The 25,460-nt window shown below is 39.0% G+C and overlaps 1 protein-coding gene across 4 annotated transcripts in view; it reads left to right on the top strand.

The window, feature by feature from the left end:
- The window catches only part of ANKS6 (ankyrin repeat and sterile alpha motif domain containing 6), a 41,056-nt gene extending 25,773 nt beyond the window's left edge, over positions 1–15,283 (top strand). For 2 of the 4 annotated variants that reach the window (XM_064705657.1, XM_064705658.1), the window contains exons 12-17: positions 2,058–2,247; positions 3,595–3,711; positions 5,656–5,723; positions 6,988–7,104; positions 8,006–8,102; positions 13,476–15,283. In XM_064705657.1, coding sequence (XP_064561727.1) covers positions 2,058–2,247; positions 3,595–3,711; positions 5,656–5,723; positions 6,988–7,104; positions 8,006–8,102; positions 13,476–13,525 — 639 coding nt within the window. In that variant the 3' untranslated portion in view covers positions 13,526–15,283. Of the gene's footprint in view, positions 1–2,057; positions 2,248–3,594; positions 3,712–5,655; positions 5,724–6,987; positions 7,105–8,005; positions 8,103–9,501; positions 9,946–13,475 lie in introns of all 4 variants that reach the window. The other 2 variants (XR_010439191.1, XR_010439192.1) reach the window with 2 other exon arrangements.
- The last annotated feature ends 10,177 nt before the right edge of the window (positions 15,284–25,460 follow it).

Raw genomic sequence — 25,460 nt, 5'->3', positions numbered from 1 at the left:
GTCCTCTCAGCTTGTTTTTAACTTGGAAGTAATTTCAGAAGAGCTCCTTGTGTGCCCCCCAAATTCTCATTTTTCTCTAGTTATATTAATCATCCCACCAAGAGATAATACCTGTGCCTGTGAGCTTTGGGCTGCAGATCCTGTGACCTTTTGTTGCAACAATGCTGCCACTAAGAAGTTTATCTACTGTTTCCACTCACAGTGGGATACATTAGGGGATAAAGGAGTAGTGAAGTGCAATGTGCTGCAGATCATCTTCTGGAAAGGCTGTTCTTTGTACTGTTGAAAAGATTTTTAAACAACATTTATGCCACTGTTTTGGAAAGCCAACAGCTTTTTCAGTGCTCTTGGTTTAGATGTCTGGACAAGTTTCCTTCTATCCACCAGTAACAAAACATGTCATAGTGTGGGTCTCACTATAGATATTAATGTATCACACAACTGAGGTGATTTTTGGAGATTCCTGGTGGGATAACACAATCAAATATGGATCCACACTGGCTGCAAAGGCTAGCAGAGTGTTATTGTAATCAGCGATGTAAATGGTGGAAATTTAATGTCTATATCCATTGAGGAATGGCTTGTGTTGTCTCAGTAGGCTCATGCTGTCTAAACTTGAAAATAGCTGATCTAAAAATGCAGTGATATTACACTGATCCATTTTGCAAAACTTACCCATGAGGGGTGAGATGGTGCAAAGAAAAGAAAAGAAAAAAATGAATAACATTTTACAGGATGATGTAATTTAAATAAATGTAGACAATGTGCTAGGGAGGGATGACCATTCTGCAACACAAATGACCAATAAAATTTAGATGGAAATTTGGGACAGAAAGTTGAAACGAGTTCATGATGCTTTTCAAGGAGCTCTCAAGTTTGTATCATACTACATTACTTGTAGTCAATTCAGTGCAGGGCTAAGGAAGTATTACATTCTGACATAGGATAGAGTAATCAAAGAATGTTACCACTCAAATGAGTTTTATCTTTTAAATCTGCATCTTTTTCATTAACTAGAAATGTTGCATTTATGCCACAGCACAGAAGCAAAATTGTAAAGACAGGAACCACAGTCATTCTCATTTCTTGAATTGTTACCTAGATCAATTTTTTTATCAGTTTATTGCAGTAGCCTGGGTGACAGAAGGTATTTAAACTCTGAATTCAGGAATCCAGTAAAAAATCACCTTCTTTTTTGGTTATACAGTGTAGACATCAAAATGTATTTGTAGATCAAAGAATTTAGAAAATGAGGTGCATTTATGGTTTTTGGAAAAGTCCATTGATATGTGTACAAATATATATATTCTACTACCCATTTTAACTCATGTATTTTCCTGTTTTCCATGGCTACAAATGTATCAAATATTTGCTAAATTATTAAGAAATCACTTGACTCCTGTTAGGTAATAATAAATTTGAGGGTTGGCTGGAAACTTCCATTCCAGTGCAGCAAGGGGTTTAATGTGCCCAAAATTTAGTTTGTGCTTGCTACATGTTTCTGGTTAATCCAGCATGAAGTGCTACTTTAAATTAGCATCTCCTATGTTTTGAAAATCTTTAATTGAGTCTTAAATCTATGAATGAAAATCCCTATTTTCAAGTCAAAGTAATTTACTTTGTTTCTGTTATTAAACTGTTTTTATTTCTAATGCCAGTTTTACTTCTGCTTCTTCACATTCCAAGGGAGGTGGGGAGGTGAGTGAGAGACTGTGTGGTGCATAGGTGCCACCTATACTTACACCAAGATAGTCCTTTTAGAAAAAGAAAAATTGTAGTGCTTGTGGGCAGTATTCCTTCGCAAGAAATAATTTTCCTGTTACAAAATTACAGCCTTAATAAATGTATTTTCTTGATAATTTTGAGGAGAGAGACTTTAATCTGGGATAAAATCACTGTTGCTTCTATTATTTTAATATAGGTCAAGCAGAAACTTCTGGTTGTGACTACATGCTCTCAGAAATGATAAACAGCTTAAGTCATGTTGAAGGATCATGTATAGGTAAACAGTTTTGTGATTCTTTTTTTAACTCAAATGATTGTATCATTAACTGCAGCAAAAACTGGAGATGAACAAAAGACCTCCATCTGGGACTTCATCTACATCTAAAAGCACATCACCAACTCTCACACCTTCTCCATCACCTTCCCCATCTCCAAAGGTCCAAAACGCAGAGTCCTCTGTCTCTTCTTCTCACAGACACGCCAAGAGCAATGGCTCCAGCAGTGGTACTATTACAGAGGATGGTGAGTAGCTCACTGCAATTGCAGCTTATTCCTCGAGAATACCACGTGTTTAAAGCTATGACTATACTGGACTAGTGTGTATCTGCAGGAGAGTGAGGTCTCCCTTCTTTCTAGAAAATATATTATGGTGTTTCGTACAGTGAGATTGATGCTCCTGCACTAACTGCCTTTTTCTCTCCCAAAACCTGGCATTCTTTCCATTTTACAGAGAGACTGGTATCACCTTAAAGCTAGCATATAGGTGGCCACATTTTCCCCCTTCATGGCTTAAGTCCTGTTTGCCAGCCTTTGCTGAGGGTACAAAATGCACTTTCTCCACACTAGATTTTTTTTTATTAGTAAATGAAGAGAAGCATATCACTACAGAGATACATTTTTCATCCATAGCAAGTCATAACTACATGAAGTTAAGAACTGTAGTGCATTTATTTTACTGAATTGTGAAAATAACCTTATTACAACCTCTTTTTAACTTAAAGTCCTAAGAAAGAATTATGATGTTACTACTTTTCTGTAAGATTAGTATCTTTTAAATTAGACTTTTAGGTCTAGATTACAACATTTTAAAAGTCATTTACTGCATTGGAAACAGAGTATTAATAACTTTGTTTTCTCTTGTAAATATCTCAAAAAAAAAGTGAAGAAAATAACATGACTCAGAACCTTTTAAATAAGGAATGCAGGCACTTTGTACTATTTTTGTTTTTTCTGAAATTGTCTCTATTGATTTTGGTTTATTTTCACTTAGGCCAGCTTTGTCCATTAATACTAATTCCATTTGACACTGAAGACAGGTGATACTTGACTTTCTTTCTGTCCTCTTCTTATGGCTTAGCTGTAACATACTCTAGTGACTGCTGGAGCAAATCCTTTCGTGTTTAGTGCCATTTTATAATGAGATCTTGATAACATAAGTGTTGCTGATTTAGAGATGCATAAAAGCAAGAGAGCTCACTGTTGGATAATGAAGCAAATTCCCCAAGCCATCAGCTGCTCTCATCTCACTCAGTGAAGCCTGGTTTTGTGACCGTGCACTAATGCCAGGATACTGTGAATTCCCTTGTAGCAGGGGTTGTTTGTCAGAAACCCAAGTAGCTCTTGGTTCATTGTGTTTGTAAGCTTTTGTAGTTAAGTGCTCCTTTAATTCAAGGGCTTCTCTTACTGATGTTCGATTCAGCAGCAGCAGTACAAATGCTGATATGCCAAGCAGTAATGAGAAGAATAAGTACAGAAGGTCTGTAGTGTTAACTTTTCTTTCAAGTGAACTTAAATGAATATGAAAATTGACTGTTACTGTGAAGGAACAGTAGGCAGCAGCATTCAGAGGTGTTCTTTGTTTCTTTTTAGGCAACCATTTGGTGGACCATCAACAACTTGGCCCTATTCTGAGAGCCAGTGATGTAGAGAATTATGAAAGACGAAACCATGTGAGAGTAAAAGAGGGCTCTGAAAACCTGGAAAAAGGTAATCTTACTTTCTACTATAGAGCAGTATGAAAGGAGGTGCTAAATAAGAGTAACATGGCAAAAGCAGTAAGAGCTCCGAGAACCTTAGCTTGCTCCTGGCATGGAGGTAAGCAGACGAGGTAAGTGTAGAGCAAATAGAGTGGTGAAGCACAGGACAAACATGTTAAACAAGAGTTGTAAAACTAAGAGGTTTCAGGGTTTGTTCAGCCTTAAAGTAATAGTACAGGAACTGGAAGAGGGGTAGAGGAAGAGAAACCATTAAGGGCCTTCTCTGAAGGCCTTCTCTGTGTGTGAAGGGTGTTTGGTGTTATAGTTGTTTATGACAATAAGACTGAGCTCAGACACTCTGAAAGTTTCTTCCTGTATCATGGCCTACAGTTCTAATCACACCAGCATGCTGAAAAATGAGTAGGGTAACTAACAACCTCTAAGAAAAAGCCATTAACAATATACCTAAAGGTCATCCAATGAGAATTCTCTTTTCTTTCTCTCAGATGCTATTTTTCATCAAACAATATAGAGAAGTTCCCATGATACATTTTAAAAACTGATTGCGTTTTCCCATGGATTAATGTCAGGGTACTAAAGCTTTTAGTCTGAGACCATGTCAACTTTTGCAAATCATGTTAGGCGTACCAAGTCAATTCAATTTAAAGTTAAAAAAAACCCAACAAAATCCTAGCAGAAAATAAGACTTAACTAGAATTTTTCTCTTCAGTTGTCTGTGGACTCTCCTATGTAAAGAAGTCTTCCAAAATAGTACACAGAGGTGTGTTTATCTCAAGATACTTGATGTCTTTTGAGAAGCTTAGAATATGAGATTCTCTTTCATGTTTCTAGTGATGATGAAAGAAAAGGGAAAGTGAAAAGACAAAGAAGTGAAATAAGTGAAAGCAAAGTATATTTGGTAATGGACTAGTGGTGTCTTTAAAATGAGAGTTAGTTTATATGCAGAATATTAAATGTAGTCTTGTTTTATAATGTAATAATTCATGTTCTTCATTTGGACTCTTGACTACTTAGTACTTAAGGATTAACTTAAGTACTAAGTACTTAAATACTTAACTGAGCACTTAGGTACTCGAGGGGAAAAACCAGCTAGTTACTTGTGACAGCAAAGTAATAAAAAGTAAACTTAATAAAAATAAAAAGTAATAAAAAGAAAACTTTATGTAGTGTGTGATTAAGAAAAGTAATGTCAGGTTTTTCTGAAAGTGCACTTATGCTGTTTAGCTAATCACATTTTTTTAAAAGTGTAGGAAGAATCACTGTCGGGTCCTGCAACATTTAATTCTCTTAAGCTTTTAAAGGAAAGACAGTATTCAGAGCTCTTAGCCTTGGAAAGTGGCCTTGTAAAACTTAAATTCTGTCCAGTTTTCATCTTAGCTGGACTTCAGCTGTCTTTGTGCAAGGTGCCTGGATGTTGGGCACATAGGAGAAGAGGGTTCAGAACGACTTGTGCTGTATCAGTGTTTTGAATGAGCAGGTGTGTGGTTGCTTGCTGTACTCTTTGCCTTCCTGGATGATGATGTAGAAATAAGACTTTCGGTTCCTTACCTGTTTGAGGAGTTCTGCTGTCTAACCTGCACAATCTGGATCAGCCATCTGGGGCCAAGCATCTGCATTTTAGGCACTGAAGTGCCTTAGTTGCCCTTACTGGTTTGGTTTTGTAAGATCCTTTTAATGAGCTAGAAAGGGCAATACAGTGGTGTTTGACCTAGCAAGGTAAGACTAGATGGAATTACCTTATATGTAATTAGGTGAGAACAGAGTAAGCCAATGTTTCAATTTCTGAAGGAGAATAAAGGGGTTGGTTTTTTCTTGCCATAAATGACTATGGGAAATAGAAGCTTTAATATGTATTTTCAGTTTATAATGCTGAGGTCGTTACAATATTTTCTAATCTATGGAGTTGACTTTTTTTTTTCCCCTGTTATTACAGATGAGCTGACTGGCATCCTTAAAAAACTGTCACTTGAGAAATATCAGCCTATATTTGAGGAACAGGAGGTATGTCTTTTCTAAAAGATCTTTTACTGTTTTAATGAAAGTAGGGTATAAGACATTGCATCAGATTTGTGATCCAGAATCAAGTTCTAAAACTAGTCCTGGTTGCAGAAAGAACTTTGAAACCTGGACCAAGTGGTATTTGTGGCATTCTCCAGAATAATGCAAATAGCAGAACTTTTTACACTTAACCTACAGCTTTTCTGTACATAGAGTTTTTTTGTCTCTGTTGTTACACTCTGCTTTTTGTATATATGTCTGTATCCAACGTGGCTAAACAGTTCATAGGATGTACCGTATCATGCCTGGAATCATAGCTGAAACCTCATTTTCAGAAGGAGAGCAGCAGGGTGTGAGTCACTGAGATGGCCGCTTTATCTTCTTTATCCACTGTGCATAAGCAATAGGAGAATTAAAGTGAGGAGCGTAGGCATCATGATAGATTAGAGCTGTGACATTGACTTGCTGAAGGATGTAATGATAGGAAATGTTGCTGAAAATAAGTAAAATTAATTAGTTCCAATGTTTAAGTCAGGATCAGATGTGAGCAAATACTGTGTGTTTATTTGATCAAAGAAAAGGGTAGTGAAGGGACATGCCATAATCTGACATTGCTACAGAGTTCAAAATTCAGCACAGGCCCAGATGATTTAGCTTCATCACAATAGATTGGGATATTATTGTTCCTCTACATGATAGGCAATGGAGCATTGTGTAGAAATTAATATACTTAGTGTGGGAAGGTTGTATCAATGTGAAAAGTTTCAGATTTTTGTTCTTATCAAAACCCTATGGATATGTTGTAATAATAAAAACTGTTACATGAACAAAACCTAGGTTTTTCTCAGGAGACACTGGAAAAGTATACAAATATTCTGAAGTTCCAGAAATACTTAGGGGGAAAGGATGAAGAAAAGAGAGAAACCTTAGGTTTATTCAAGTAGCTGCCACTGTAGGCAGAGGAATTCCTGTGGAGACTATATATTCTGTATTAACAGAACTTGATGGGCAAAAAACCTAAAAATCCATTAATATTTTAGGTGTACTATCATGGTTAGTTGAATGATTAACAGCAGATTAGAAGCCTTACAATCAAGTGGTAAAGTGTGCACCATTTGGTGCTGGTAATTAATGAAAAATTCTTTTTGCACAATATTTACATTAAATCTATGCAATTAAAAAAACCCAACAAACCACTTTTAACCTATAGTAATGAATCTTCACGTCTTACCTTTTTTCTTTAATTTCTTTTTTTTTTAATATGCAGGTGGATATGGAAGCTTTCCTCACACTTACTGATGGTGATTTGAAAGAGTTGGGTATTAAAACAGATGGATCAAGGCAGCAAATTTTGGCAGCTATTTCTGAACTGAATGCAGGAAAGGTACATTTTAAAGTACTGTACTTAGTAAATTATTTCAAAGTTTTTATAAAATTACCTTTTGAAATTCAGTTACAGGTGTTTGTTAGAAAAGGTAAAATAATTTTTCCAAACGTAATGTTTCGTGTATTTGACTAGTAAAAAGTCTTCCTTTGTGGCATTTCCTGTTCTCTTTCAATAACTCTTTCCTAGTCCAGTGAACAAGCTACTTGTAAACATGAGCAATTTTGCAGTTTCTGAATATTGATTTCAGCAGTGCTAAAAAGAATCATCTGGCTGCAATAGTACAGCTAGAGAATGCAGTATAAGAGGAAGGGTGTCCTTTAGTCAACATAAAAGGTTTTGATTCGTCCATGATTATGTGAATAGCTTTTCTCTCATTTCATACACTTTTATTGCCTTGGAATTTTATGTTGACACAAACTAATCTGCTAAGAATGGTGTACAGTAAACATTGCTCTTGCCAGAGGGATTTTATACTTGAACATGTCTTTGATTAGGCTTGCTGATGCTTCTCAACAGCTTTCTTAGATTTGAGGTCCATTCCCTCTCTGATAGTGGAAGTTCAGACACACAATTTCTCTACATCAGTATCAACAGTAGTCATGAGGCTAAAAATTAGGGGAGGTGGATGATGTTTCGTACTAAGATATGCCATAAAGAATAGGAAGAAAATAATGGAAATGTTTCTATTGTTGTCTGGTAGTTTCAGAAAAAGATTACAAGTTTTTCTATATATGTCTGTAAGGTAAGGATTTGTTATTATTTCTGATAGTATATGGAACATAGACACACATATTTACACATTTGTTGTAAATTATACATTTGTTGTGTACTCTTAGTAAATTCGTCTTTTAAACAGAAATTTAAGAATACCTTCTTTTATTTTATTGTTCTTTTACAGGGTCGAGAGAGACAGATTTTACAAGAAACTATACACAACTTCCACTCTTCCTTTGAGAGTAGTGTTAGTAACACACGACCACCAGGTCATTCCCAATGTAAGTAGCACCTGAAATTAATGAAAAAATGTATTGCAGGTTGAATCACAGAATGACAGTATCAGTTAGGTTGGAAAACACCTCTGAGATCACACAGTCCATGACCAAACACCACCATGCCAACCAGATCATGGGACTGAATGCCAAGTCCAGTCTTTTCTTAAACACCTGCAGGGATGGTGACTCCATCATCTCCCTGGGCAGCCCATTCCAATGTCTAATCCCTCATTTATTGAAAGAAATCTTCCTAATGTCCAAATGTGTGTATATTTTATTTAGTACTGGCTGGAAGACAGAATGTGACAAACAAGACAGTTAGCTGCTTTCCTGGCTGATGATGTGTGTCTCTTGCTGAGACCGTAGAGAAGATTTCAGTATAAAAAGTAGAGGTATCTGTAAGATGTTTATGCACCCTTCATTACTATCTGAAATAAGGATAAGATTTTTGTTGTGCATTACTAAACACAGAAATGGATGTAAGTATAGCAAACCAGAGTATACAGCATACTATCTATAGTGTCTGTATGTATATATGTAGTATCAGTGGGAGGTGTTCCTGTATGATACATAATTAACTTTAGCATAGTCTTTATAGGAGACACTTCAGTATGATCAGGTAGAATGAATATATTCAAGATTTACAATTTAACATAATGATTTAGGCAGCTGTGTTAATTACATATTTATGTATGTATGTATTTAGTTATTTTGCATAGGTGATGTTTTTATATGATTATCTATAGTTGGTTTCTTTGGAATACATGTATTCCAAGCACCAGTGTTATGCTAGCCAAGCTAGAGAAACTGCCTTTTAAAATGTACTGTCTGTAACCAAAACATACAGGAAGGTGTTGTGACCTGTAATAATTGAATACATTTCCTACACTCCCAGATATAAAAACTGCAAATATCTGTCCTGCCAGCCACCTGAAACAAAGGCAGATACTCATCTATTACTCCAGATTAAAGCATAGGGTGTAACCTATTCCCACATGCACTTCTGTATCCATGTTTTAGTAGAAACAATGAAAGCCATTGAATAGCCTTGAGAAGTTCAACCATGTTGAAAGTGCTTCTTCTTCAATTGTTTATTTTGCTGCTTTCATCTACTCACAAAATAATTTCATTTGTTTAGGGGCTATGCTAAATAATTCAGGTATTGTATGCTTCAGGAAACATTAATAATGAGCTAGTCCCAGTTGTTCCAGTCTCAGTCAGCTGCATTTCACTGGATATGTGAAAGCAGGTGCTACCTGTTGGCCTACTAATGTCTTGGGGCAAACTGGGGATTGCTTGGGTAGTTAGTGAATGTGGGCCACTTCCAGTGTTCTGTGTAGTCTGCTTGGCTGAAGGCCACTGTCAGGTGTCTCTGTTGCATTGTGCAACTTTCCATTCTCAGCATAGTCAGCATGTGTGGGAACTTCTGGATGTCTCTTGGTAACATCCCAGAGCTGAAGACCTCTTCTGTAGGTATTACTAGGTGAGCAGAAGCTGTTTGGGATTTGATTACCTGATGCAAAGAACTGGAATTACTCAAGAACCAATTAAGCATAGAGGTGTAATGTATCTCCAAGCAACTTGCTGACCTTAAGTGTCTTGAAGACATCAAAGGACAAGAATGGTGGCTCATAGCTGAGGAGAACATCCTTTTGTAAGAATGAAGGCAACAGTTGCTTCGGTTGAGCTTTTGACAAGAGGCTGCAAGAAGGCTGCCATAAGAGATCTGGCTTTTGGGTTTTTGTGTATGAGAGCTCCATGATACAGATTTGGCTGTGAAACAGAATCAGAAGCACTAACAGAGAAGAGGAAGACAACATGTAGCTAAAAGAAGTTTCTGCACCAGGTAAGCTGCTTTTTATTGTAAAAAGTAGCAGTGGAATCCTTATGCAGTCTCTGGAACTTGAAGTAATTTCCAGGAATGTGTAATAGTTTAGAACATAAGAGCAGCTGTACCAAGTCAGATCCAAGGTCCATACAATTGTGTTGAGTTTTTTCATCCAGTCTCATCTGACACTGATTTGAAGAGCTACTTGCTTTCATTTGCTGTGAACTTGCCATGTCCTGACTTCTTTTGCTTCATCATACTGGATCAGAAGATACAGTGAGCAATTGTTTCCTCTTCACTGCCTCCATGCCACTGATGATTTTAGAGATCACTGTGATATCCTTCTTCATTCATGGTTTTTTCGAGGGGAAGGCTTATAGGCTGCTTTGTCATTCCCTGTACCATAGATTTTCTAACCTCTTTTCCTTTTCTGCTGTTATCTTTTCAGACCTGGGAGATACCAGCCTAGCATACAGTATTAAATATGTAGGCATATTATGGATTTACATGACAGACAGATGTTTGTTTTTCAGTTGTGTTCTCTGCTTTCCATTCTCTTGCTCTTTCCTAGTTATTTCTGGTACTTTGATGTGTTGGCTATCATTGAAGACTGAATTGGTATTAATTCAAATTACCTCTTACAACCCAGCTGATCTACTGAGTTTGAGCTCACAACCTATAGTTTTATATAAACACACATACATCATCTTTTCCATTTGCCTTACTTCATATTACTTATCTTCGTATTACTTTATCTTCAACAAATTTTGTCACTATCTTATTGTTTAGGCACAGATGTCATATGAAGTCTTTTTGCCAGTCTTCTGTTTACCTTTCTTTTTACTTACATGTATAACTTTGGAAAGTTTTCCCCTTCACTCTCTGTGCCCTTTCAAAATCGTATATTGAATATACTGTTCATATCCTGAATATCCTCATGCAGATGCCTATGAAATAGTAGTGATGAATCTCTCTACTATGGAAAAAATCATTATTTACTGCAAACTTCTGTCCTCTGCCTCCCTAAGAGTTTATTTATCTACACAAGAAATTTTATTTTTACCCTGTGGGTTCCTTATTATCTTAAGGGCTAACCTTGAACCTTGTGAAATGCCTTGTCAAAATCCAAGCATCAAATGGACCTCTTTAATCTACAAGACTGTTGGCACCTTCGAGGAATTCTAGTAGGTTGGTGAGGCAAGACTTCAAAAATCCCTTCTTGATTGTTTCCAACAAAATTTCAGATTGTTACAGGCTTTACTACTCTGGTTGGTATTACTGTCCAGTTCACTGGTCTTTGTTTCCCTACCTTTCCTGTTGAACCATTAAAAAGATTTGCATCACTGTTATCACATCTCAGCTATGTGGCAATTTAAACAACAGCCTGTGTTCTGTACACAGCAGTTCAGCTGCTTAGTCCTGCTTCTCTAGGACATCTGCCTTAGAAATTTGCTATTACTTGCTTTGTGTATTTGTTTCATATTCTTTTTTGCTAGTACTTCAGGTTAAGGTGTCTTGGACTCCCACATAAAAGTTTCTGAAATGGAATCCTTCCACCCCACCTCATGCCAGGGACACTAGGTTGGGCTGTGTGAATTCCTTGCTCCAGTCCTTGCCTGACCTGCATAAGGCAGAGGAGTGTAAATGATTCAGAGGTTACTGGACGCCCAAGCCATTAGGTTTGGAAGCACCATGAATTCTGAAGAGGCAAACAGTACTTGCATGGGGAATGTTGCCTCCATGTCTTTTTTCAATGGAAATTAGTTGTCATTTTTAGAAAATACTGATAAAATTATTCATTCCAAGAGTGAAGGTTTTAGCGGGTTTTGACACTTTGCTGGTTTGACTACTATTGCGTCTTGGAAAATTGACTATGCACTCTTGCCATAATAAGAGAAACTACTAGGAACATACTGCTTCTGTATAGCCTAGTGAATGTGTCCAGCAAACACAGAATTACTGTTCTGCTTTGCCATTTAGAGCAGATAACCAGCCCATGGAGGCATGAGGCTCTGAGGAGCAAAATCCTTTGTCTGGATTCCAACTTCAGTGAAACAGCAAGTGGCAGCATGAAGTCCAGCTTTCTGAGAGAATGGGATTTAACAAATAATATTATCCTAGGAGGATTTTCTGTTTGTGGTTTGAGGCGACCTTACAGGATTCTGGTAAAAAAAGAAAACTGGACTTTCTGAATGCCTAGTTGCCAGGACTAATTATTTAGTTTATTTTTGGGAGCTGTGTTAAGATTCATGCTCCCATTAACTGAGTGCAATCAGGAGGTTGAGCAGATCTGACAGTGGTCAGCAGGTTAATTGAAACAAATGACACCAAAGAAGACAGAGTTGCATTTCAACACAAACTTGCCAAATCGGAAATTAAAAGCTGAAAAAAGGTCATGTGAATTCATATGAAAAAAAAAAAAAGGAGGATGGGGGGGGGGGAGAAAAGCAACTGAAATAATTTCCTTCAGAAGAGTAGACATAAAATCCTATGTGTTAGTTATTGTAGTTATAATAAATGTGCAAGGAAGTGTTACATGTTAAATCCTCTGATAAAAAATGAAAACACTTCATGAAAGTTCCCTTTCCCATTTATGGCTTGCAACAGAATTTGCCATTTTTACAAAAATGACATGAAAAATGCGAGAGAGCATCCAAGGTTTATACTCAGAAGGACACAATCTTTTTCTGCTAGGATATTTCTTAAACTCATTATGAAAAATCCCATTAATATTGGTTGGAGGTAAAGCTAACTACCAGTTAAGTTAGTTTGCCTTTTAATGCCAAGTTCATTGGAATTTCTGAAAGAGAAAGATCAGCCTTGTCATTTAGTACAGGCATCCAGCTGCTCTCCCCCATCTGAACAACACTTCTGATAGGTGGGAAGAAAAGAGAAAATCCAAACATCTGGTAGAGGCAATGAGCAAAGGCAGGAGAATAAACTGAATATTCTCCAGACAAAAGTTTAAATGAAGAGTAGTTATACCTATGATGAAGAAAGAATACGATGCCATGCAGTCTGTAGTTAGTGGAAATTCTCATCCTCCAGTTTCTTTTCACATACTATAGTATGTTATATGTATCTATAGATACATATGTATCTGCAGATACAGAATTGTTTGTGTATTTGCTTTTCATTTTTGGATTCAGACTCAAAAATATCCAGTGGAAATTATCCAGCAGAGGGAGAGATTGAAGAGAGAGAAGTAAAAATAGGAGCAAAATCAATACAGACTTGCATATAAAAATCATACAGGATTCAGATAATCACTTACTGGAAAGGTGCACATTGAGAAAAGAGGGATACTCCAAACTTTGTGGCAGTAGGTGACTTTTTCACATGAGTTTGACTTTTTATACCTTCTCCTTGAAGGAGATGGCTAAAGATGAGCAAAACGAATTACAGGATCAAACTGTTAGATACTGGTATAAAACGTACATTGACAAATGTGGGCCTGTTTCCAGTAGTAGTGGAATTACTCTCTTGTTTACAGTTGTGAGTCTTGCTGATTACAGTTTTTCAGACTTCTTTTTTTTCCCCTCTTACAGCTCCTGGCTGCTCTTTAAAACCACAAGAAGCTGTTTCTTCTAAGAGGTAGCTACTGGAACAAAAGTGGTTTTTATTTTTTATGGTGAAGCTTGGCATCTGACTAAGTAAATCCATAAAAATGAAAATTTGAAAATTTAGTCCTGACTACACTGACATAGGATTTTCTGCAGTAACGTGCTTAAAATACAAAACCCACAGAAAGGCAGAGAAAATACTAAAGAGATTGCCCATATAGTTCAGCCTAAGTGTTGAATAGTTCAAGGCATCAGTGGTCTGAATTTAAGAAGAGCAAAGTCAGAAGAGCAGGAAGAATGGGTGAACGTGCAAGAAGATGGATGTTTCATTAAACTCTTGCCCACAGATGAAGAACCCACAGGAGACCTACATGGGCACAAGTCAAGAGGAACCAAAAGCATGGAAGAAGGCAAGAAGGACACCTCAAATTGTGACCCCTGCTACATGGGGAAATACATAAGCTGAATATGCCTCTTTTGATTGGATACAGATAAAGTAGTCTAGATTGAAAATGTAATGATTTCATGGGAAGAAATAAAATGGAGAAGTAACGCTGCATTCTTCAATAACCAAAATATATTTTATCTATTCAATATTATGAGGTTAGAGCAGCAGTAAAAATAAAAACAAAATACCTATTTGTAAAAACAGCACTTTATTTGAGTAAATGCATAATCTGTCACCAATATTTAAACAGAAAGAATGTTAAAATATTTTATATTGCTGACTAATTTTTTGAGAATAAAACCATTTACATGATATTGGCTGGGGTTTTTTAAATAGTAACACTAGCATATCCTTAAAGATACATTTTTATAATTTGATTTTGTAGCAGTTTTGAAATGAAAGTTACAGTAATTAGAAGTAGAAATAATTTTCTGCTTAGTAAATATCATTTTTGTTAAGCAGTTAAAATGCAAATCATCAGGAATTAAAATAAAATTCATCAGAAGCCTCTGACACTATATTTATCTTTCTGAAGACTCAAGTACTGCAGGTAAGGGCAAGAAGATCTCAGAGCTCCAATTACCTGAGTGCTCTCAGTATATAACTAAAGATTTTACATTTCTCCATGCTCCTGAGACCTCATGGCTGCTTTTTATGCCTTTGAGAGGAGGTAAGTTTGAGACAAAGTCCTGTATTGTGTGTCTGTGTGTCAGGGCTGGCACGGGCAGCTCTTTTAACTCTACTGTAGGCAGCGGAGATTTGGTGGGTACCAACACCAGGGCCTCAAACACCAGTATCTCACTGGGCTGGACCAGAATTTGATTCAGTTGTTCAGACCTCCACTGGCATTTGCCAGGCCCTAAGGCATCCAAAGCACCCAGAAGGGATGCCAGACATGACACTATATGAGGGTTATGATCAGGTTATTCATTGCAGCCACTTGGACAAAGAGACCATTCAGAGATGGAGACTGTAATTTCATTGACTTGTCCAGATTTGTCACAGACTTTCAGAGGTGAAAGCTTTTTTTTTTATTCCTGTTTACTGTTCATTTTCTGTGTCCTCGTTTTCAGTTTAAATGAAAATCTTTGTTGGCAAACTTTGCTTACCTCATAATGAAAAGTGATACTTTCTGGGTTTTACCAAAGAAGAAAATCCTACAAAAACCAGTTCTTATTATGATTCTGTCTAGTGCTACAGGCTTGACCAATCTGGAGTTATTAACCTAAGATTTTGCTGAGGAGTACTGTTATTTTACAAGAAGCTTTTATAAGTTTCTTTCAATGTAATTTTCTTTTTCTGTACTTTGAGCATTAATGAAGATCTGATTTTAAATAAAGATACTGTTATCTGGAAATTATTCAAGCAGTCATCTATCGTATTTCTCATGCTTCATCAAATGCCTTAGAAGCCAGGTACCTTCTCAAGGGAATATCTTTGGTTTCCAGAGTGAAGGGGAACATAAGAGTTCATGCAAAGAGATTTCTTTAATACTGAGATCAGCTTAATTTACAATTGCTTGGCTTGTCTGATTCTGACACTAATAGCCTCAAACTTGCCACTTCATTTTATTTCAAAGCCCTCTTGGCAGTACAAGGGTACATTTAGTGGGAACAGGCTTTGTCCATTAAAACTGAAACTTCTTGTGCTATATTTAAAGCTCATTTGGAACACTTAATTTCCAGTCTCTCAGAAGTTTGTATTATTGAAATAAACTGTTAATGCAATGTCCTCCTTAAAGTGTCATGGCAAGGAATTGTTTCAAAGCAATTTTTGCCACTTGTCATTCCCAGCATTCCAGTGTGCATTAAAACTTAATGGAGTTAACACGCAGTTATAAAAACAAAAGCAAACAGATATTTGAAGTATGATTGCCATATTCCCAGCATTGCACCTATAGCATTTTAAATGGCCTCTTGCTTATCTTGAGTTTTTATTCGTAAGTATTTTCAGAATAGGTCTGTTTGGTCTTAAGAGGAGTGGGATACCAGGACTGTTAGCAGAAGCACAGGACAGGAGCAGGGTTCTTGAAGGTGATGTGTTGATGTGTTGGAAAGCAGGCCCCTTCAAGACTTCCTTATAAATAGCCTAAAAATATTCTGTGTTCATGTATACACTTGATGCATGGCTGTGAGTTCTTGTTTTTAATAAGCATTTGTGATTTGTTTCCCCACAGAATCAGTAGCCTCCAATTAGTTGGTACACAGATTTCTTGTTTTTCTGAGTTGTGGAATAAAACCATCGCACAGACAGCAGCCAACAGTGTGCTAGGTTTGATCACAACAGGCCTGATTTCAACTGTTCTCCACAGATTTCTCCATGTGTTTTTTTCCAAGTCACTCTCTGCTGCCATTTAGAATGGCATTCTTCCTAAGATTGGGAAAAATGAATAAATGGAAAATAAATTGAATAAAAAGCTAGAGATAGAAGTTCAACTGCTAGATTGGGATTTCTGGTTTTCTTTCCAGGATCTGCCTCTTTTAGGGTTTTTTTTTTTGAATACTCAGAATTAATATTGAATGCCTTGGGAATCACTTACTGCAGCAGCTCAGGATGCCAAAGCACTTACTGTTTATCACAGACTTAGTTCAAAATCTGTTGCTCATATATCTTTACTTAGAGCAAACAGAAAGTGTCATTCTCTGTGCTAGTAATTAAAAGGCATAAGCAGAGATCCCCTTTTCCAGCTGCTTGAGCCACAGAATACAAAAGAGAGCTTGAGTTGATAGATGCTACTAAAACATTGTATTATCTCCTGTCATGCATTTGAATTGCTTGTTTGGTGTATGTGTCAGGCACACACACAAACTGTAGTCCTTAGCAATGCCACAGATACATGTTACACAATGACAGAATGACTGAAGCTGAACGAGCCTTTGGGGTACATCTTGTCCAGTGCCCCCCTGCTGAAGCAGACCACCTAGATGTGGTTGTCTGGGACCCTGTCCAGTGGTGTCCCATCATCCAGTGAGATGCTCTTCATAGAAAGCTATCAGATTCATTAGACATGATTTCCTCTGTTGTGAATTTGTGCTGACTACTCCCAAACACCATATTAAAATAATTGGAAGTTATTTTTAGGGTTATTTTCTCCATCACATTCCCCAAAGTCAAGGTGAGAGTGATAAGGTCCAGTTCCCTGAATCCTCTTTCTTTGTTATTTATAAAGATAGGGATGACCTGTTTTCTTACATTGTGCAGAAACCTTGGCCAATCACCACAACCTTTTAAAGATAATTGAAGCAGGTTTGCAATGACACCAAACAGCTCCCTCAGTACTTATAGAGTGCACCACATCAGGTCCCATGGACTTGTCTGTGTCATACAACATCTCTTGGAATGCCATGGAAGGATATTTTGTCTATATGTGCCCCTCAAACAATGGATGCCATGCATACCACACCTTGGCTCATCCTTTGGTGGTTTATAGACATCCTCTTACAGTGAATTTCATAGTAGTTTGTCAGCTCTATTCCAAGCATCCCATCGTTTTCATTGCACAGCAACAGCATTCATGGTTACCATTCTCTGGGCTTGTTGTGTTGCTTCTCAGTTTACACAGTGATACATAAACTTTGGGGTTTTCCTTCTAATTCCTTGGACAAAGATAGTGAACAGGTTGCAGCTAAAATTTGCCAACATTTTTGTGTTACCAGCATTCAAGCAAATCCAGCATCATGAGGAAGTGGGCAATGGCCTTTTAAAATGCTGAGAGTTTGTTAGGCTCTGAATATTCAGAGGAAAAGGACCTAGTACATACTGAAGACTGCAATACACCTTATATTTCCTAGCCCCACATAACTTGACTCTTGCCACTCATCACACTGCCAAGTACAATAAAATTAAATCAAGTCAGTGCACAGTTAGGAAACAGGCTATGAGATTCAGAAACAGATAGCAAATCCTGCAATAACAGAATGCCTCTCCTTCGTGGCACAGGTGGTTTCCTGTGCTTTATCCAGACGACAGACTGTGAAGTCATGCTGACTAGTCCTTGGTTCAGCCAGCCAGCCAGCAGACATGGGTCCAACTTCCAGGGAAGCCAATCACTCCAAGTGCCTTTTTCTGCACAGCAATAATTACTTGCAACCAAACTCCTCATTTCCTCTGTGTGAGGAGAGATGTACCTTCTCAAGTATCCTGAAATGTAAACTTTGATGATCAAAGATACTGACTTCTAACATTAGTAGTGTCTATTCTTTGCTTAATTTAGAGGACAGTGGTGGTCTCAGATTAGGCAGTGCCCCATGACAGCTCCTAAATGTGCTGGGTTTTGTGACAGCACTACTTAAACATAATAATGGTTTTCTACTTGTGGCAAGATGTTTGCTGAGAATTGTAATAAAAGGGAATGTCCCTTTTTACCTTTCAATAAATCAATACTGAACTAAAGAGCCAAATACTGGCCTAGTTTGTACCTGTGTAACTACCACATCCAAGCCACAGTGGATTGAAGTGCAGGGAACTGCAAAAGAATCTGGGCTAAAATAACCTAGAAATGAAGTATCCCACCTACCATGTCTGGTTGCATAATTTCTGTGCAAGCACAGTGTGCATGCAAAGAAACCATAGGTATGTTAGACAAGGAGTTGCAGACTGTGTTTGTTGTGTTGCTTTAAATATATTTTTCATTTTGTTGGTGGCTCGCCTCCCTGTTGGCATTCATTATGCCATTGTTTTAACACCTTAGAAGGCCTTGCCGTTTTAATCTGATGAGTAGTTATTTGATAAATATTGCATGTGTTATTAATGGACTTGTTTTATAATACCTTCCTTGTCTGCTGGATCAAAGCAACACAAAGAGCAGTTCATTTATAGAGATGAGGGGACAAAGAGGACAAAAGAAAACTACAAAAAAAACCCAAAAAACACTGGAAAACCCTGACTTGGTTTGATATATCAACAAAACTAAGCTGATGATTCAGCCTGTTTATTATGTGGAAATTAGCAATAGCCTTCTCATATGTTAGCCATTATGTACATGTGAATACTTTGAATTAATTTGGGAGAACTGTGCATAAGCACTGCATGAGAAACTCCTCATTTCTCCCCTGGAGACAACATGCAACATTAAAAGCCTTGCACAGCCATTTCACAAGCAGAGAATGCCAAACAACTCGCAAATACAGAAGGCAGAGCTGATGACAGGATGGAAATCCATACTATGGTGTTTTCACCTTCTATGTCTGGCTCCCCGTGCTGCACTAAATTCCTTTTAGTTTACTTATCACACAGAGAGAAAATCTAGATTCTTTGTGTTGTACCTTTAAGATGTCTGGCAAAGACACACCAGTGATTTCCTAGGTGAAACAAGCTCGATTCAGGAAGTGAAGAGGGGAAAGACACTGTCCTATGCTTTTTGCATTTTAAAGTTAAAAAATTGCATAGAAAGTTTTAAACATGAATGAGAGCTGTATAGCTATATTCATGTTAGAATGTAGTATTTTTAAAATCAAAACAAAACCACACACATCTAGAAATTTACTTTCCATTTGCAACAACAATATTTTTGCCAGCTTTGCTGTCTCTGTTCATGTACCTGCTTTTTCAGTCTGTCATCCTAGGTTTTTTAACATTCCCCAATGAGCACATGTACCCTGTAAGTGCTTATTATCAGAGCCAAGTGCATGTTGCAATCCAGTTAATTCACTTCACCATTGTGTTGCGTTTTTGTTATGCATGTTAGACATGTATATTTATAATGCAATGAAACCTCAAGCTGAGGTCACTGGATGGAAGAAATATTTATTTGTCTCAAAAGTCTGAATAGAAGACTATGTTCTTGGCATTAGTTGTGTGGTGAATTTGGGAACGTGACCAGAAGGGAGTACATCCTGAGTTCTGCTCCTGCTTGACAACAACACGTGTGATGTTGAGTAAATCACTTTTCTGCCAGAGTTTCCCTTCACCAATAGACAGCTCGTAATGTTCCATCCTTAGCTGGTTATGCAGCCACCAGCACTGTCAACAGAAAGCTCCAAGAACAATTAACATTGGCATCTGTAGCAGACTGCTCTTTGGCATTCTTGATATTTTCTAGGTGTTGAAATGAGAGATTAAAAACACTACAGAAACATTCACAATTGTGTTGGTGCCCAGACAGGAGCACCACCATCCTCAGGCTTTTGATCATGCTCCTTCCCAAGATTCATGGTGAAAGCTGCAAGAGTCAGCATAAGTTTGCCAACTGCTAGACCAGTCTGATTGCCTTCTATGACAAAATGTCTGAATTTCGGGATGCAAGGGCAGCACCTTGACTTTTGCAAAGCTTTTAACACCCTGTCTCACAGTATTCCTTTATCCAAGGTGAGATACCACGATATGGATGAGTGAATAACTAGACAGATAAAAAACTGGTTGGATGGTCAAGATTAAATAATAGTAGTAATAGTACCTCAGTGGTTTATCCAGCAGAAACTTTACAAAATTCATCTGGGACAAATGTCCCTTACCTGGAAAGGAAGAACTCTGAGCAACAATACAGGCAGAGTGATGGGAATCAGCTCTGTGCAAAAGTATTTGGGGGCCTTGGTGGACATAAGACAGGAGCACAGGCTGACTGCAAAGAAGGCCAGCAGCCACAGAATGAGAGGAGACAATCCCTCTCTAATTACCATTTATTAGGCCCCACTCCATTGAATCTGGGGGTCCACAGTGCAGGAAAGCAATGGATAAACTAGAATGAATCCAGCAAGGGCATTAAAATACTTGACCACCAGTGGTTTTGCCTCTTTAGGAGAGGCTGAGGAAATTTGGTTTATTCAGCATGGTGTAAAGAGGGCTACATGGAACACTCCGATAGCTATGCAGCTAATGAGGACAGCAGCCTTCTGGTTCCTGTAAGGAGGCTGTCGAGAAGATGGAGTCAGGCTCTTCTCAGTGCTGCAGGGTGGGAGGACGGGAGTCAATTGCCAGTCTTGAAACGAGACAGCCGATCAGTGATGCTTTTCTCCCCAGGGACAGCCAAGCAGTGCAGCAGGTTGTCCACAGGGCTGTGCAGCTCCCAGCCTGGCAGGATTTTGAGACGTGAGGGGATGAAGCCGTGGACAGACACTCGCACCTCCCGGGGACAGACAGCTCATGCTTCCCAAGGACAGACAGCTCGTACCTCCCAGGGACAGACAGACAGCTCGTACCTCCCGGCTGACCCTACCAGAGCACTGGGCCACCTGAGGTCAGCTGCTGGACCCTGCATCCTCCAGCATCCCGCCGGGACAGGAGGTGTGCACAGAGCATTCCAGGATGCGAACTGCTGAGCGAGGATACAGGCGGATACAGGCGGACCGGGCGCCAGGGATGGAGTTTAACATTCTCCCCTTCACTGATAAAAAGTTGGAGCCTCCGCTGATCTCTCGGTGCGCTTATCTCGGCCTCCTCAGCCTCCGCGGCAGCGCCTTGAATTATTCATTGCTATCGACAATCCCAGAAATTCAGTCCCCTCAGCCGAGGCGCGCTGCAGCACCCTGATAATAGTGATCACAGCCGGAGGAGAGGTGACATTGCCGGGGCCGCCCCTCAGAGCCACGGCCCGGCCCGGCCGCGCAGCCGGGGGCGCCATGGCGGCGGCCGCCCGCCAGGGGGCGCTGCCGGCTCGGCGTTGGCCGCCGCCCGCCCGACCTCGGGAGTGAGGGACGGAGCCCGGGCGGGGCGGGAGCTGCGCCGGCACGGCTGGGGCCGCGGATGGCTGCCCGTCGGTGTGACACTTTCCTCATTGAAAGTGCAGCTGTGCAGCTAATGGGCTCTCCCGCTCGCTTTGCCTTGCCTCGTCCCCGCGTTTCCCAGCAGGGGCGAAGGCCTCGTCCCCAGCGCCAGGGGCTGTGTGAGCGCTCTGGGTCTCCGAAGTAGAGGGGGCAGTGATGCGACCTCCGGCCCCTTGGAGCTGTGCCCCAAGGACCGGGAAGGGGTCTGGGAACACGGCACTGTGGCTGCTCCGGCAGCAACAATGTGGCTTGCGTGGCAAGAGGTGCTCCTGAAGCGACTGCCAGGCCTTGGTTTTGCTGTGCCCTGAGCAGAGCCCCCAGGTTTACTGGGAGAGGGCGCCTGAGGAGCCCACCCGCAGTGGCACAACTAAGGCCGCCCTCGGAGCGTGTTCTGTCAGCCTCTCCCCACATAACCCAATAGCTCAGTGTGGGCTGGTGCTCTGACAGCTCCACGGTGTAGTGAGTGAGCTCTCCAAACAGGCATCGGGATCCAAGCCCTCTCCTGCTTGCACACAGGAAAGGAGAACTCACAAAATGATACCAGTGAGGGAATACCAAATCAAGTTTTAAGTATGGTCTAAAATTGCCCTAGTGCATTCTCCACTCCAGTCATTATGCTGTATATTTGCTGTAGAAATAAGGTACAGAAAGATCAAGAAAGGGAACTGTGACAGGAGCAGCATATTCGCAGGTACGCTTCAAAACACACCAGTGTTGTTCTCCATTGCAGTTGGCATTCCCATTGCAGTGGGAAGAGGTATAACTGTTCTGAGCCCTCCAGTCTGAGTATGTGTTAGTTTAAACCATCTGAATCAAAAATATTTATGGTAGTGAAAAATCTCTGATCTGCTTAAATTCTTCCAAATTTTGGTTTGGCGTTGAGTCATCGTTATTCCCTGTCAAATGGTTTTGTGAACTCACCCAAATAATGAGATGTCACTTGCCTAGATACATTAATAATTAGAAGGATTTATTGTAGTAGGCATCATGGGAAAGTGTAACTTTCCCATTAGATGTCCTTAATTAGAAAAGAATGTGTCAGATTTCAGATCAACGTAGAGGAACTACAACTATCCATTAAAGAGAGAAGGACAAATAATGCAAGTGACAGCTCTTGCAGAAGTACAAAGATTTAAATACTTTATAAATTAAGGGGATTGAAGGTGCTCATTTTCATCTCTAAAGCTCTGTGACCTGTCTTCTTCATCAGAAGGGTGCAGTTCCCAAACTGAATTAAACAACATAAAGAGCAAGTGCTCTATATAATTCTGACAATAGAATATTGTGTATTCAGCAGTTATTCCTTTCCTGTCTTTCAGGAATGGCTCCTTAAGGTGGGCCTAACTGCTCTGGAAACTGCTTGATTATGCTAATATGAAAATTTTATAGTGACAATGGCATCTCTTGAACCACAGGAGCCGTAGCTAATACACTTGTTCAGTTGGTGGCAAGATGTGGGATAAAGAAGTGGTCTGAATGGCTTTAAGATAAAAATTCGAGAGCTGTTAGGTAATTCTAGCGTGTGGAAGACATTACTGTAAATCCAAGCAGAATGAGATGCCTAACTACTTGGGCATGTGTGAGGGGTTAATTTAAGTACCCATCTTTTGTGTCTTCCATTTGGCTCTAGGTAATTCTTCACAGACCCAGGCCAAGGGTTTTACTGGGTGTTACACAGAAGCTGGAAACAAAGTCTTACAATGCTTACATTTACTTAGAGTCACAAGCAGAACCAGTTCATACTCATATTTCTGCTCAGTGCTTGGTTAACATTCAGGCTTGTATTTTATTTATGCAGTCTTAAAATCATGCCATGGATGACATCAGAGCAAGGGTAATTTAAGAAATGGGAACATGTGTCTACAGTTTGTTTCAGCTGGCAACGAAATGATGTTCCGAGATGGGGAGACTTAAAATTTTGCACCACAAGTAAACTACTCCATCTGGGAAATTGGATCTATTAATCCTATGTCATTTACACCTGAAAGCTACTATGAACTGATTTCTGTGGCCTACAGCTTCTACTACAACTTTTTCTGCAGCCTCTGTGAAATCAGAAACACTGGACCAGTGCCCAACTGACAGGTGGCCACCAAGTTATCAGCTTGTTTCCTGCTCTTGATAAGTGTTTCATTTGGGATGGTTTTGGGAAGAAAGGTGAATTTGTTTCTTACCAGGAAGGAAATCCTCTAACATGGAGGCTGAGCCACACAAACAAGGTCTTGTTAAATAAGCCTTTCGGTTTTACCGTTTTCTGTAGTATTTTGCTTGAAAAATATGTTGCTGTTCTATTATGAGCTTTTATCTGAAGAAAATCACATTCATTAGGTTTGGATTTAGAAAAGAATTTATCTAGTTTATCTGGAGGAGATAGGTGCTCAAAAGATATATAGTTCTATGGGATTGAAAATGTCTTTGCTAAGACTCTGTAGCTTCTGTAGGTAGGACATTAAAGACATGACTTAAATACTCTTTTGAAATATTGTGTGGAAGCCTTCTCTTTTAAAAATTCAACCCTTATCACATATTCAGTGCAAAGAGTGCTTGGGAACACAGAGCATGTTCCAAAGGGATGCATAAAAAGCACCCTCCGTAAGTTATTAGCATCCAGCATTTGTGTTTTTAATGAGCTGCAATGAGAAATCTTGTAAACTAATTTGAACAAACTACATTGTCTTAGTGAGAGCAAGGTGTCTCAAACATCAATCAGCTCTTGAAAGTTTGTTTGTGAGATACTTCTCTAAAAATCTTTCATCCTAAATCTGACACTTGAAAACTCAGCAGTAGATCTTGACAATATTCACATATGAATGCCCCAGAGATAAGTGGTGCACTGTTTTACTGGGGAAGGTGGTATAAATATTCCAGGACTAAACAAAGCTCACCTGCTCATTAAAAGGTACTGAAACCTGACTATTTTACATACTGTTTTGTAAATGAGAGTTCCTGAAACACACCTTTATTTTCAAACCTTCTCTGAAAAACCTCTGGGGATAAGGAAGGTTTGGTATGACAAAGAAAACATTTTATTCAGCTTTAGGAGCTGGAACGTCTGCCACAGGAGAGTGTTACCTGTGATGCCCTCACATCGCACCACCAGCAGAGCTGCTATTCTTGTAGTAGTAGTAGTAGTAGTAGTAGTAGTAGTAGTAGTAGTAGCAGTATTTTTAGTTTTAAATTGAAATCTGCCTGAAGCCACAGATGAGTCCTTAGCGTACTGCTCTCTGAGCAAGGATGCAAATCTGAATTGAAACTTTCCTTGAGAAGCCTCTTTAAAGGTTGGCTCTCCACTTGGAATGAGTGAAGCACCTTTGACTTGAGGAAGACTAAAGTGCTGCAGATATTTGCACTCTAACATTTTGGATAAGTTATGCCAGAGAAAGAGACAAAGAAAGAGATTGAAGCCAGATCACTGCCTGTTTATTTCTTTGGCAGGCAAGGGTCTTCATGTATCTGAATACAATAATATTAGGGGCTTTTGCATCTTAAGAATCTCTGTCACATAAATTCAGGTTGATAAATCAGCATAGCTGTTCACTTTCCATGTGTTAAAATACATGCCTGACTTAATTTTGCTAGTAAAAGCAATATTGAGCAGATTATACAATGAAGAAGTTACCCATACTAAATGGATGATTGGAAATTTGGTTGTTCAGACATCTTACGGTAACCAAATATGCAGACAGATATTTCAGGAGATTCAAAATTTTCCTGGTGTCCCTTGAAGTAAAACCAAGTATGCAGAGTAAACCATGCCTATTTTTGGTGGTATATCCTGTACAACAATCGTGAATAATTATATATGTCAGTACTTATGGGAAG

The sequence above is a fragment of the Zonotrichia leucophrys genome, chromosome 2, assembly GCF_028769735.1.
Source record: "Zonotrichia leucophrys gambelii isolate GWCS_2022_RI chromosome 2, RI_Zleu_2.0, whole genome shotgun sequence".
NCBI lineage: Eukaryota > Metazoa > Chordata > Aves > Passeriformes > Passerellidae > Zonotrichia > Zonotrichia leucophrys.
This window is presented reverse-complemented; position numbering and strand designations above follow the sequence as displayed.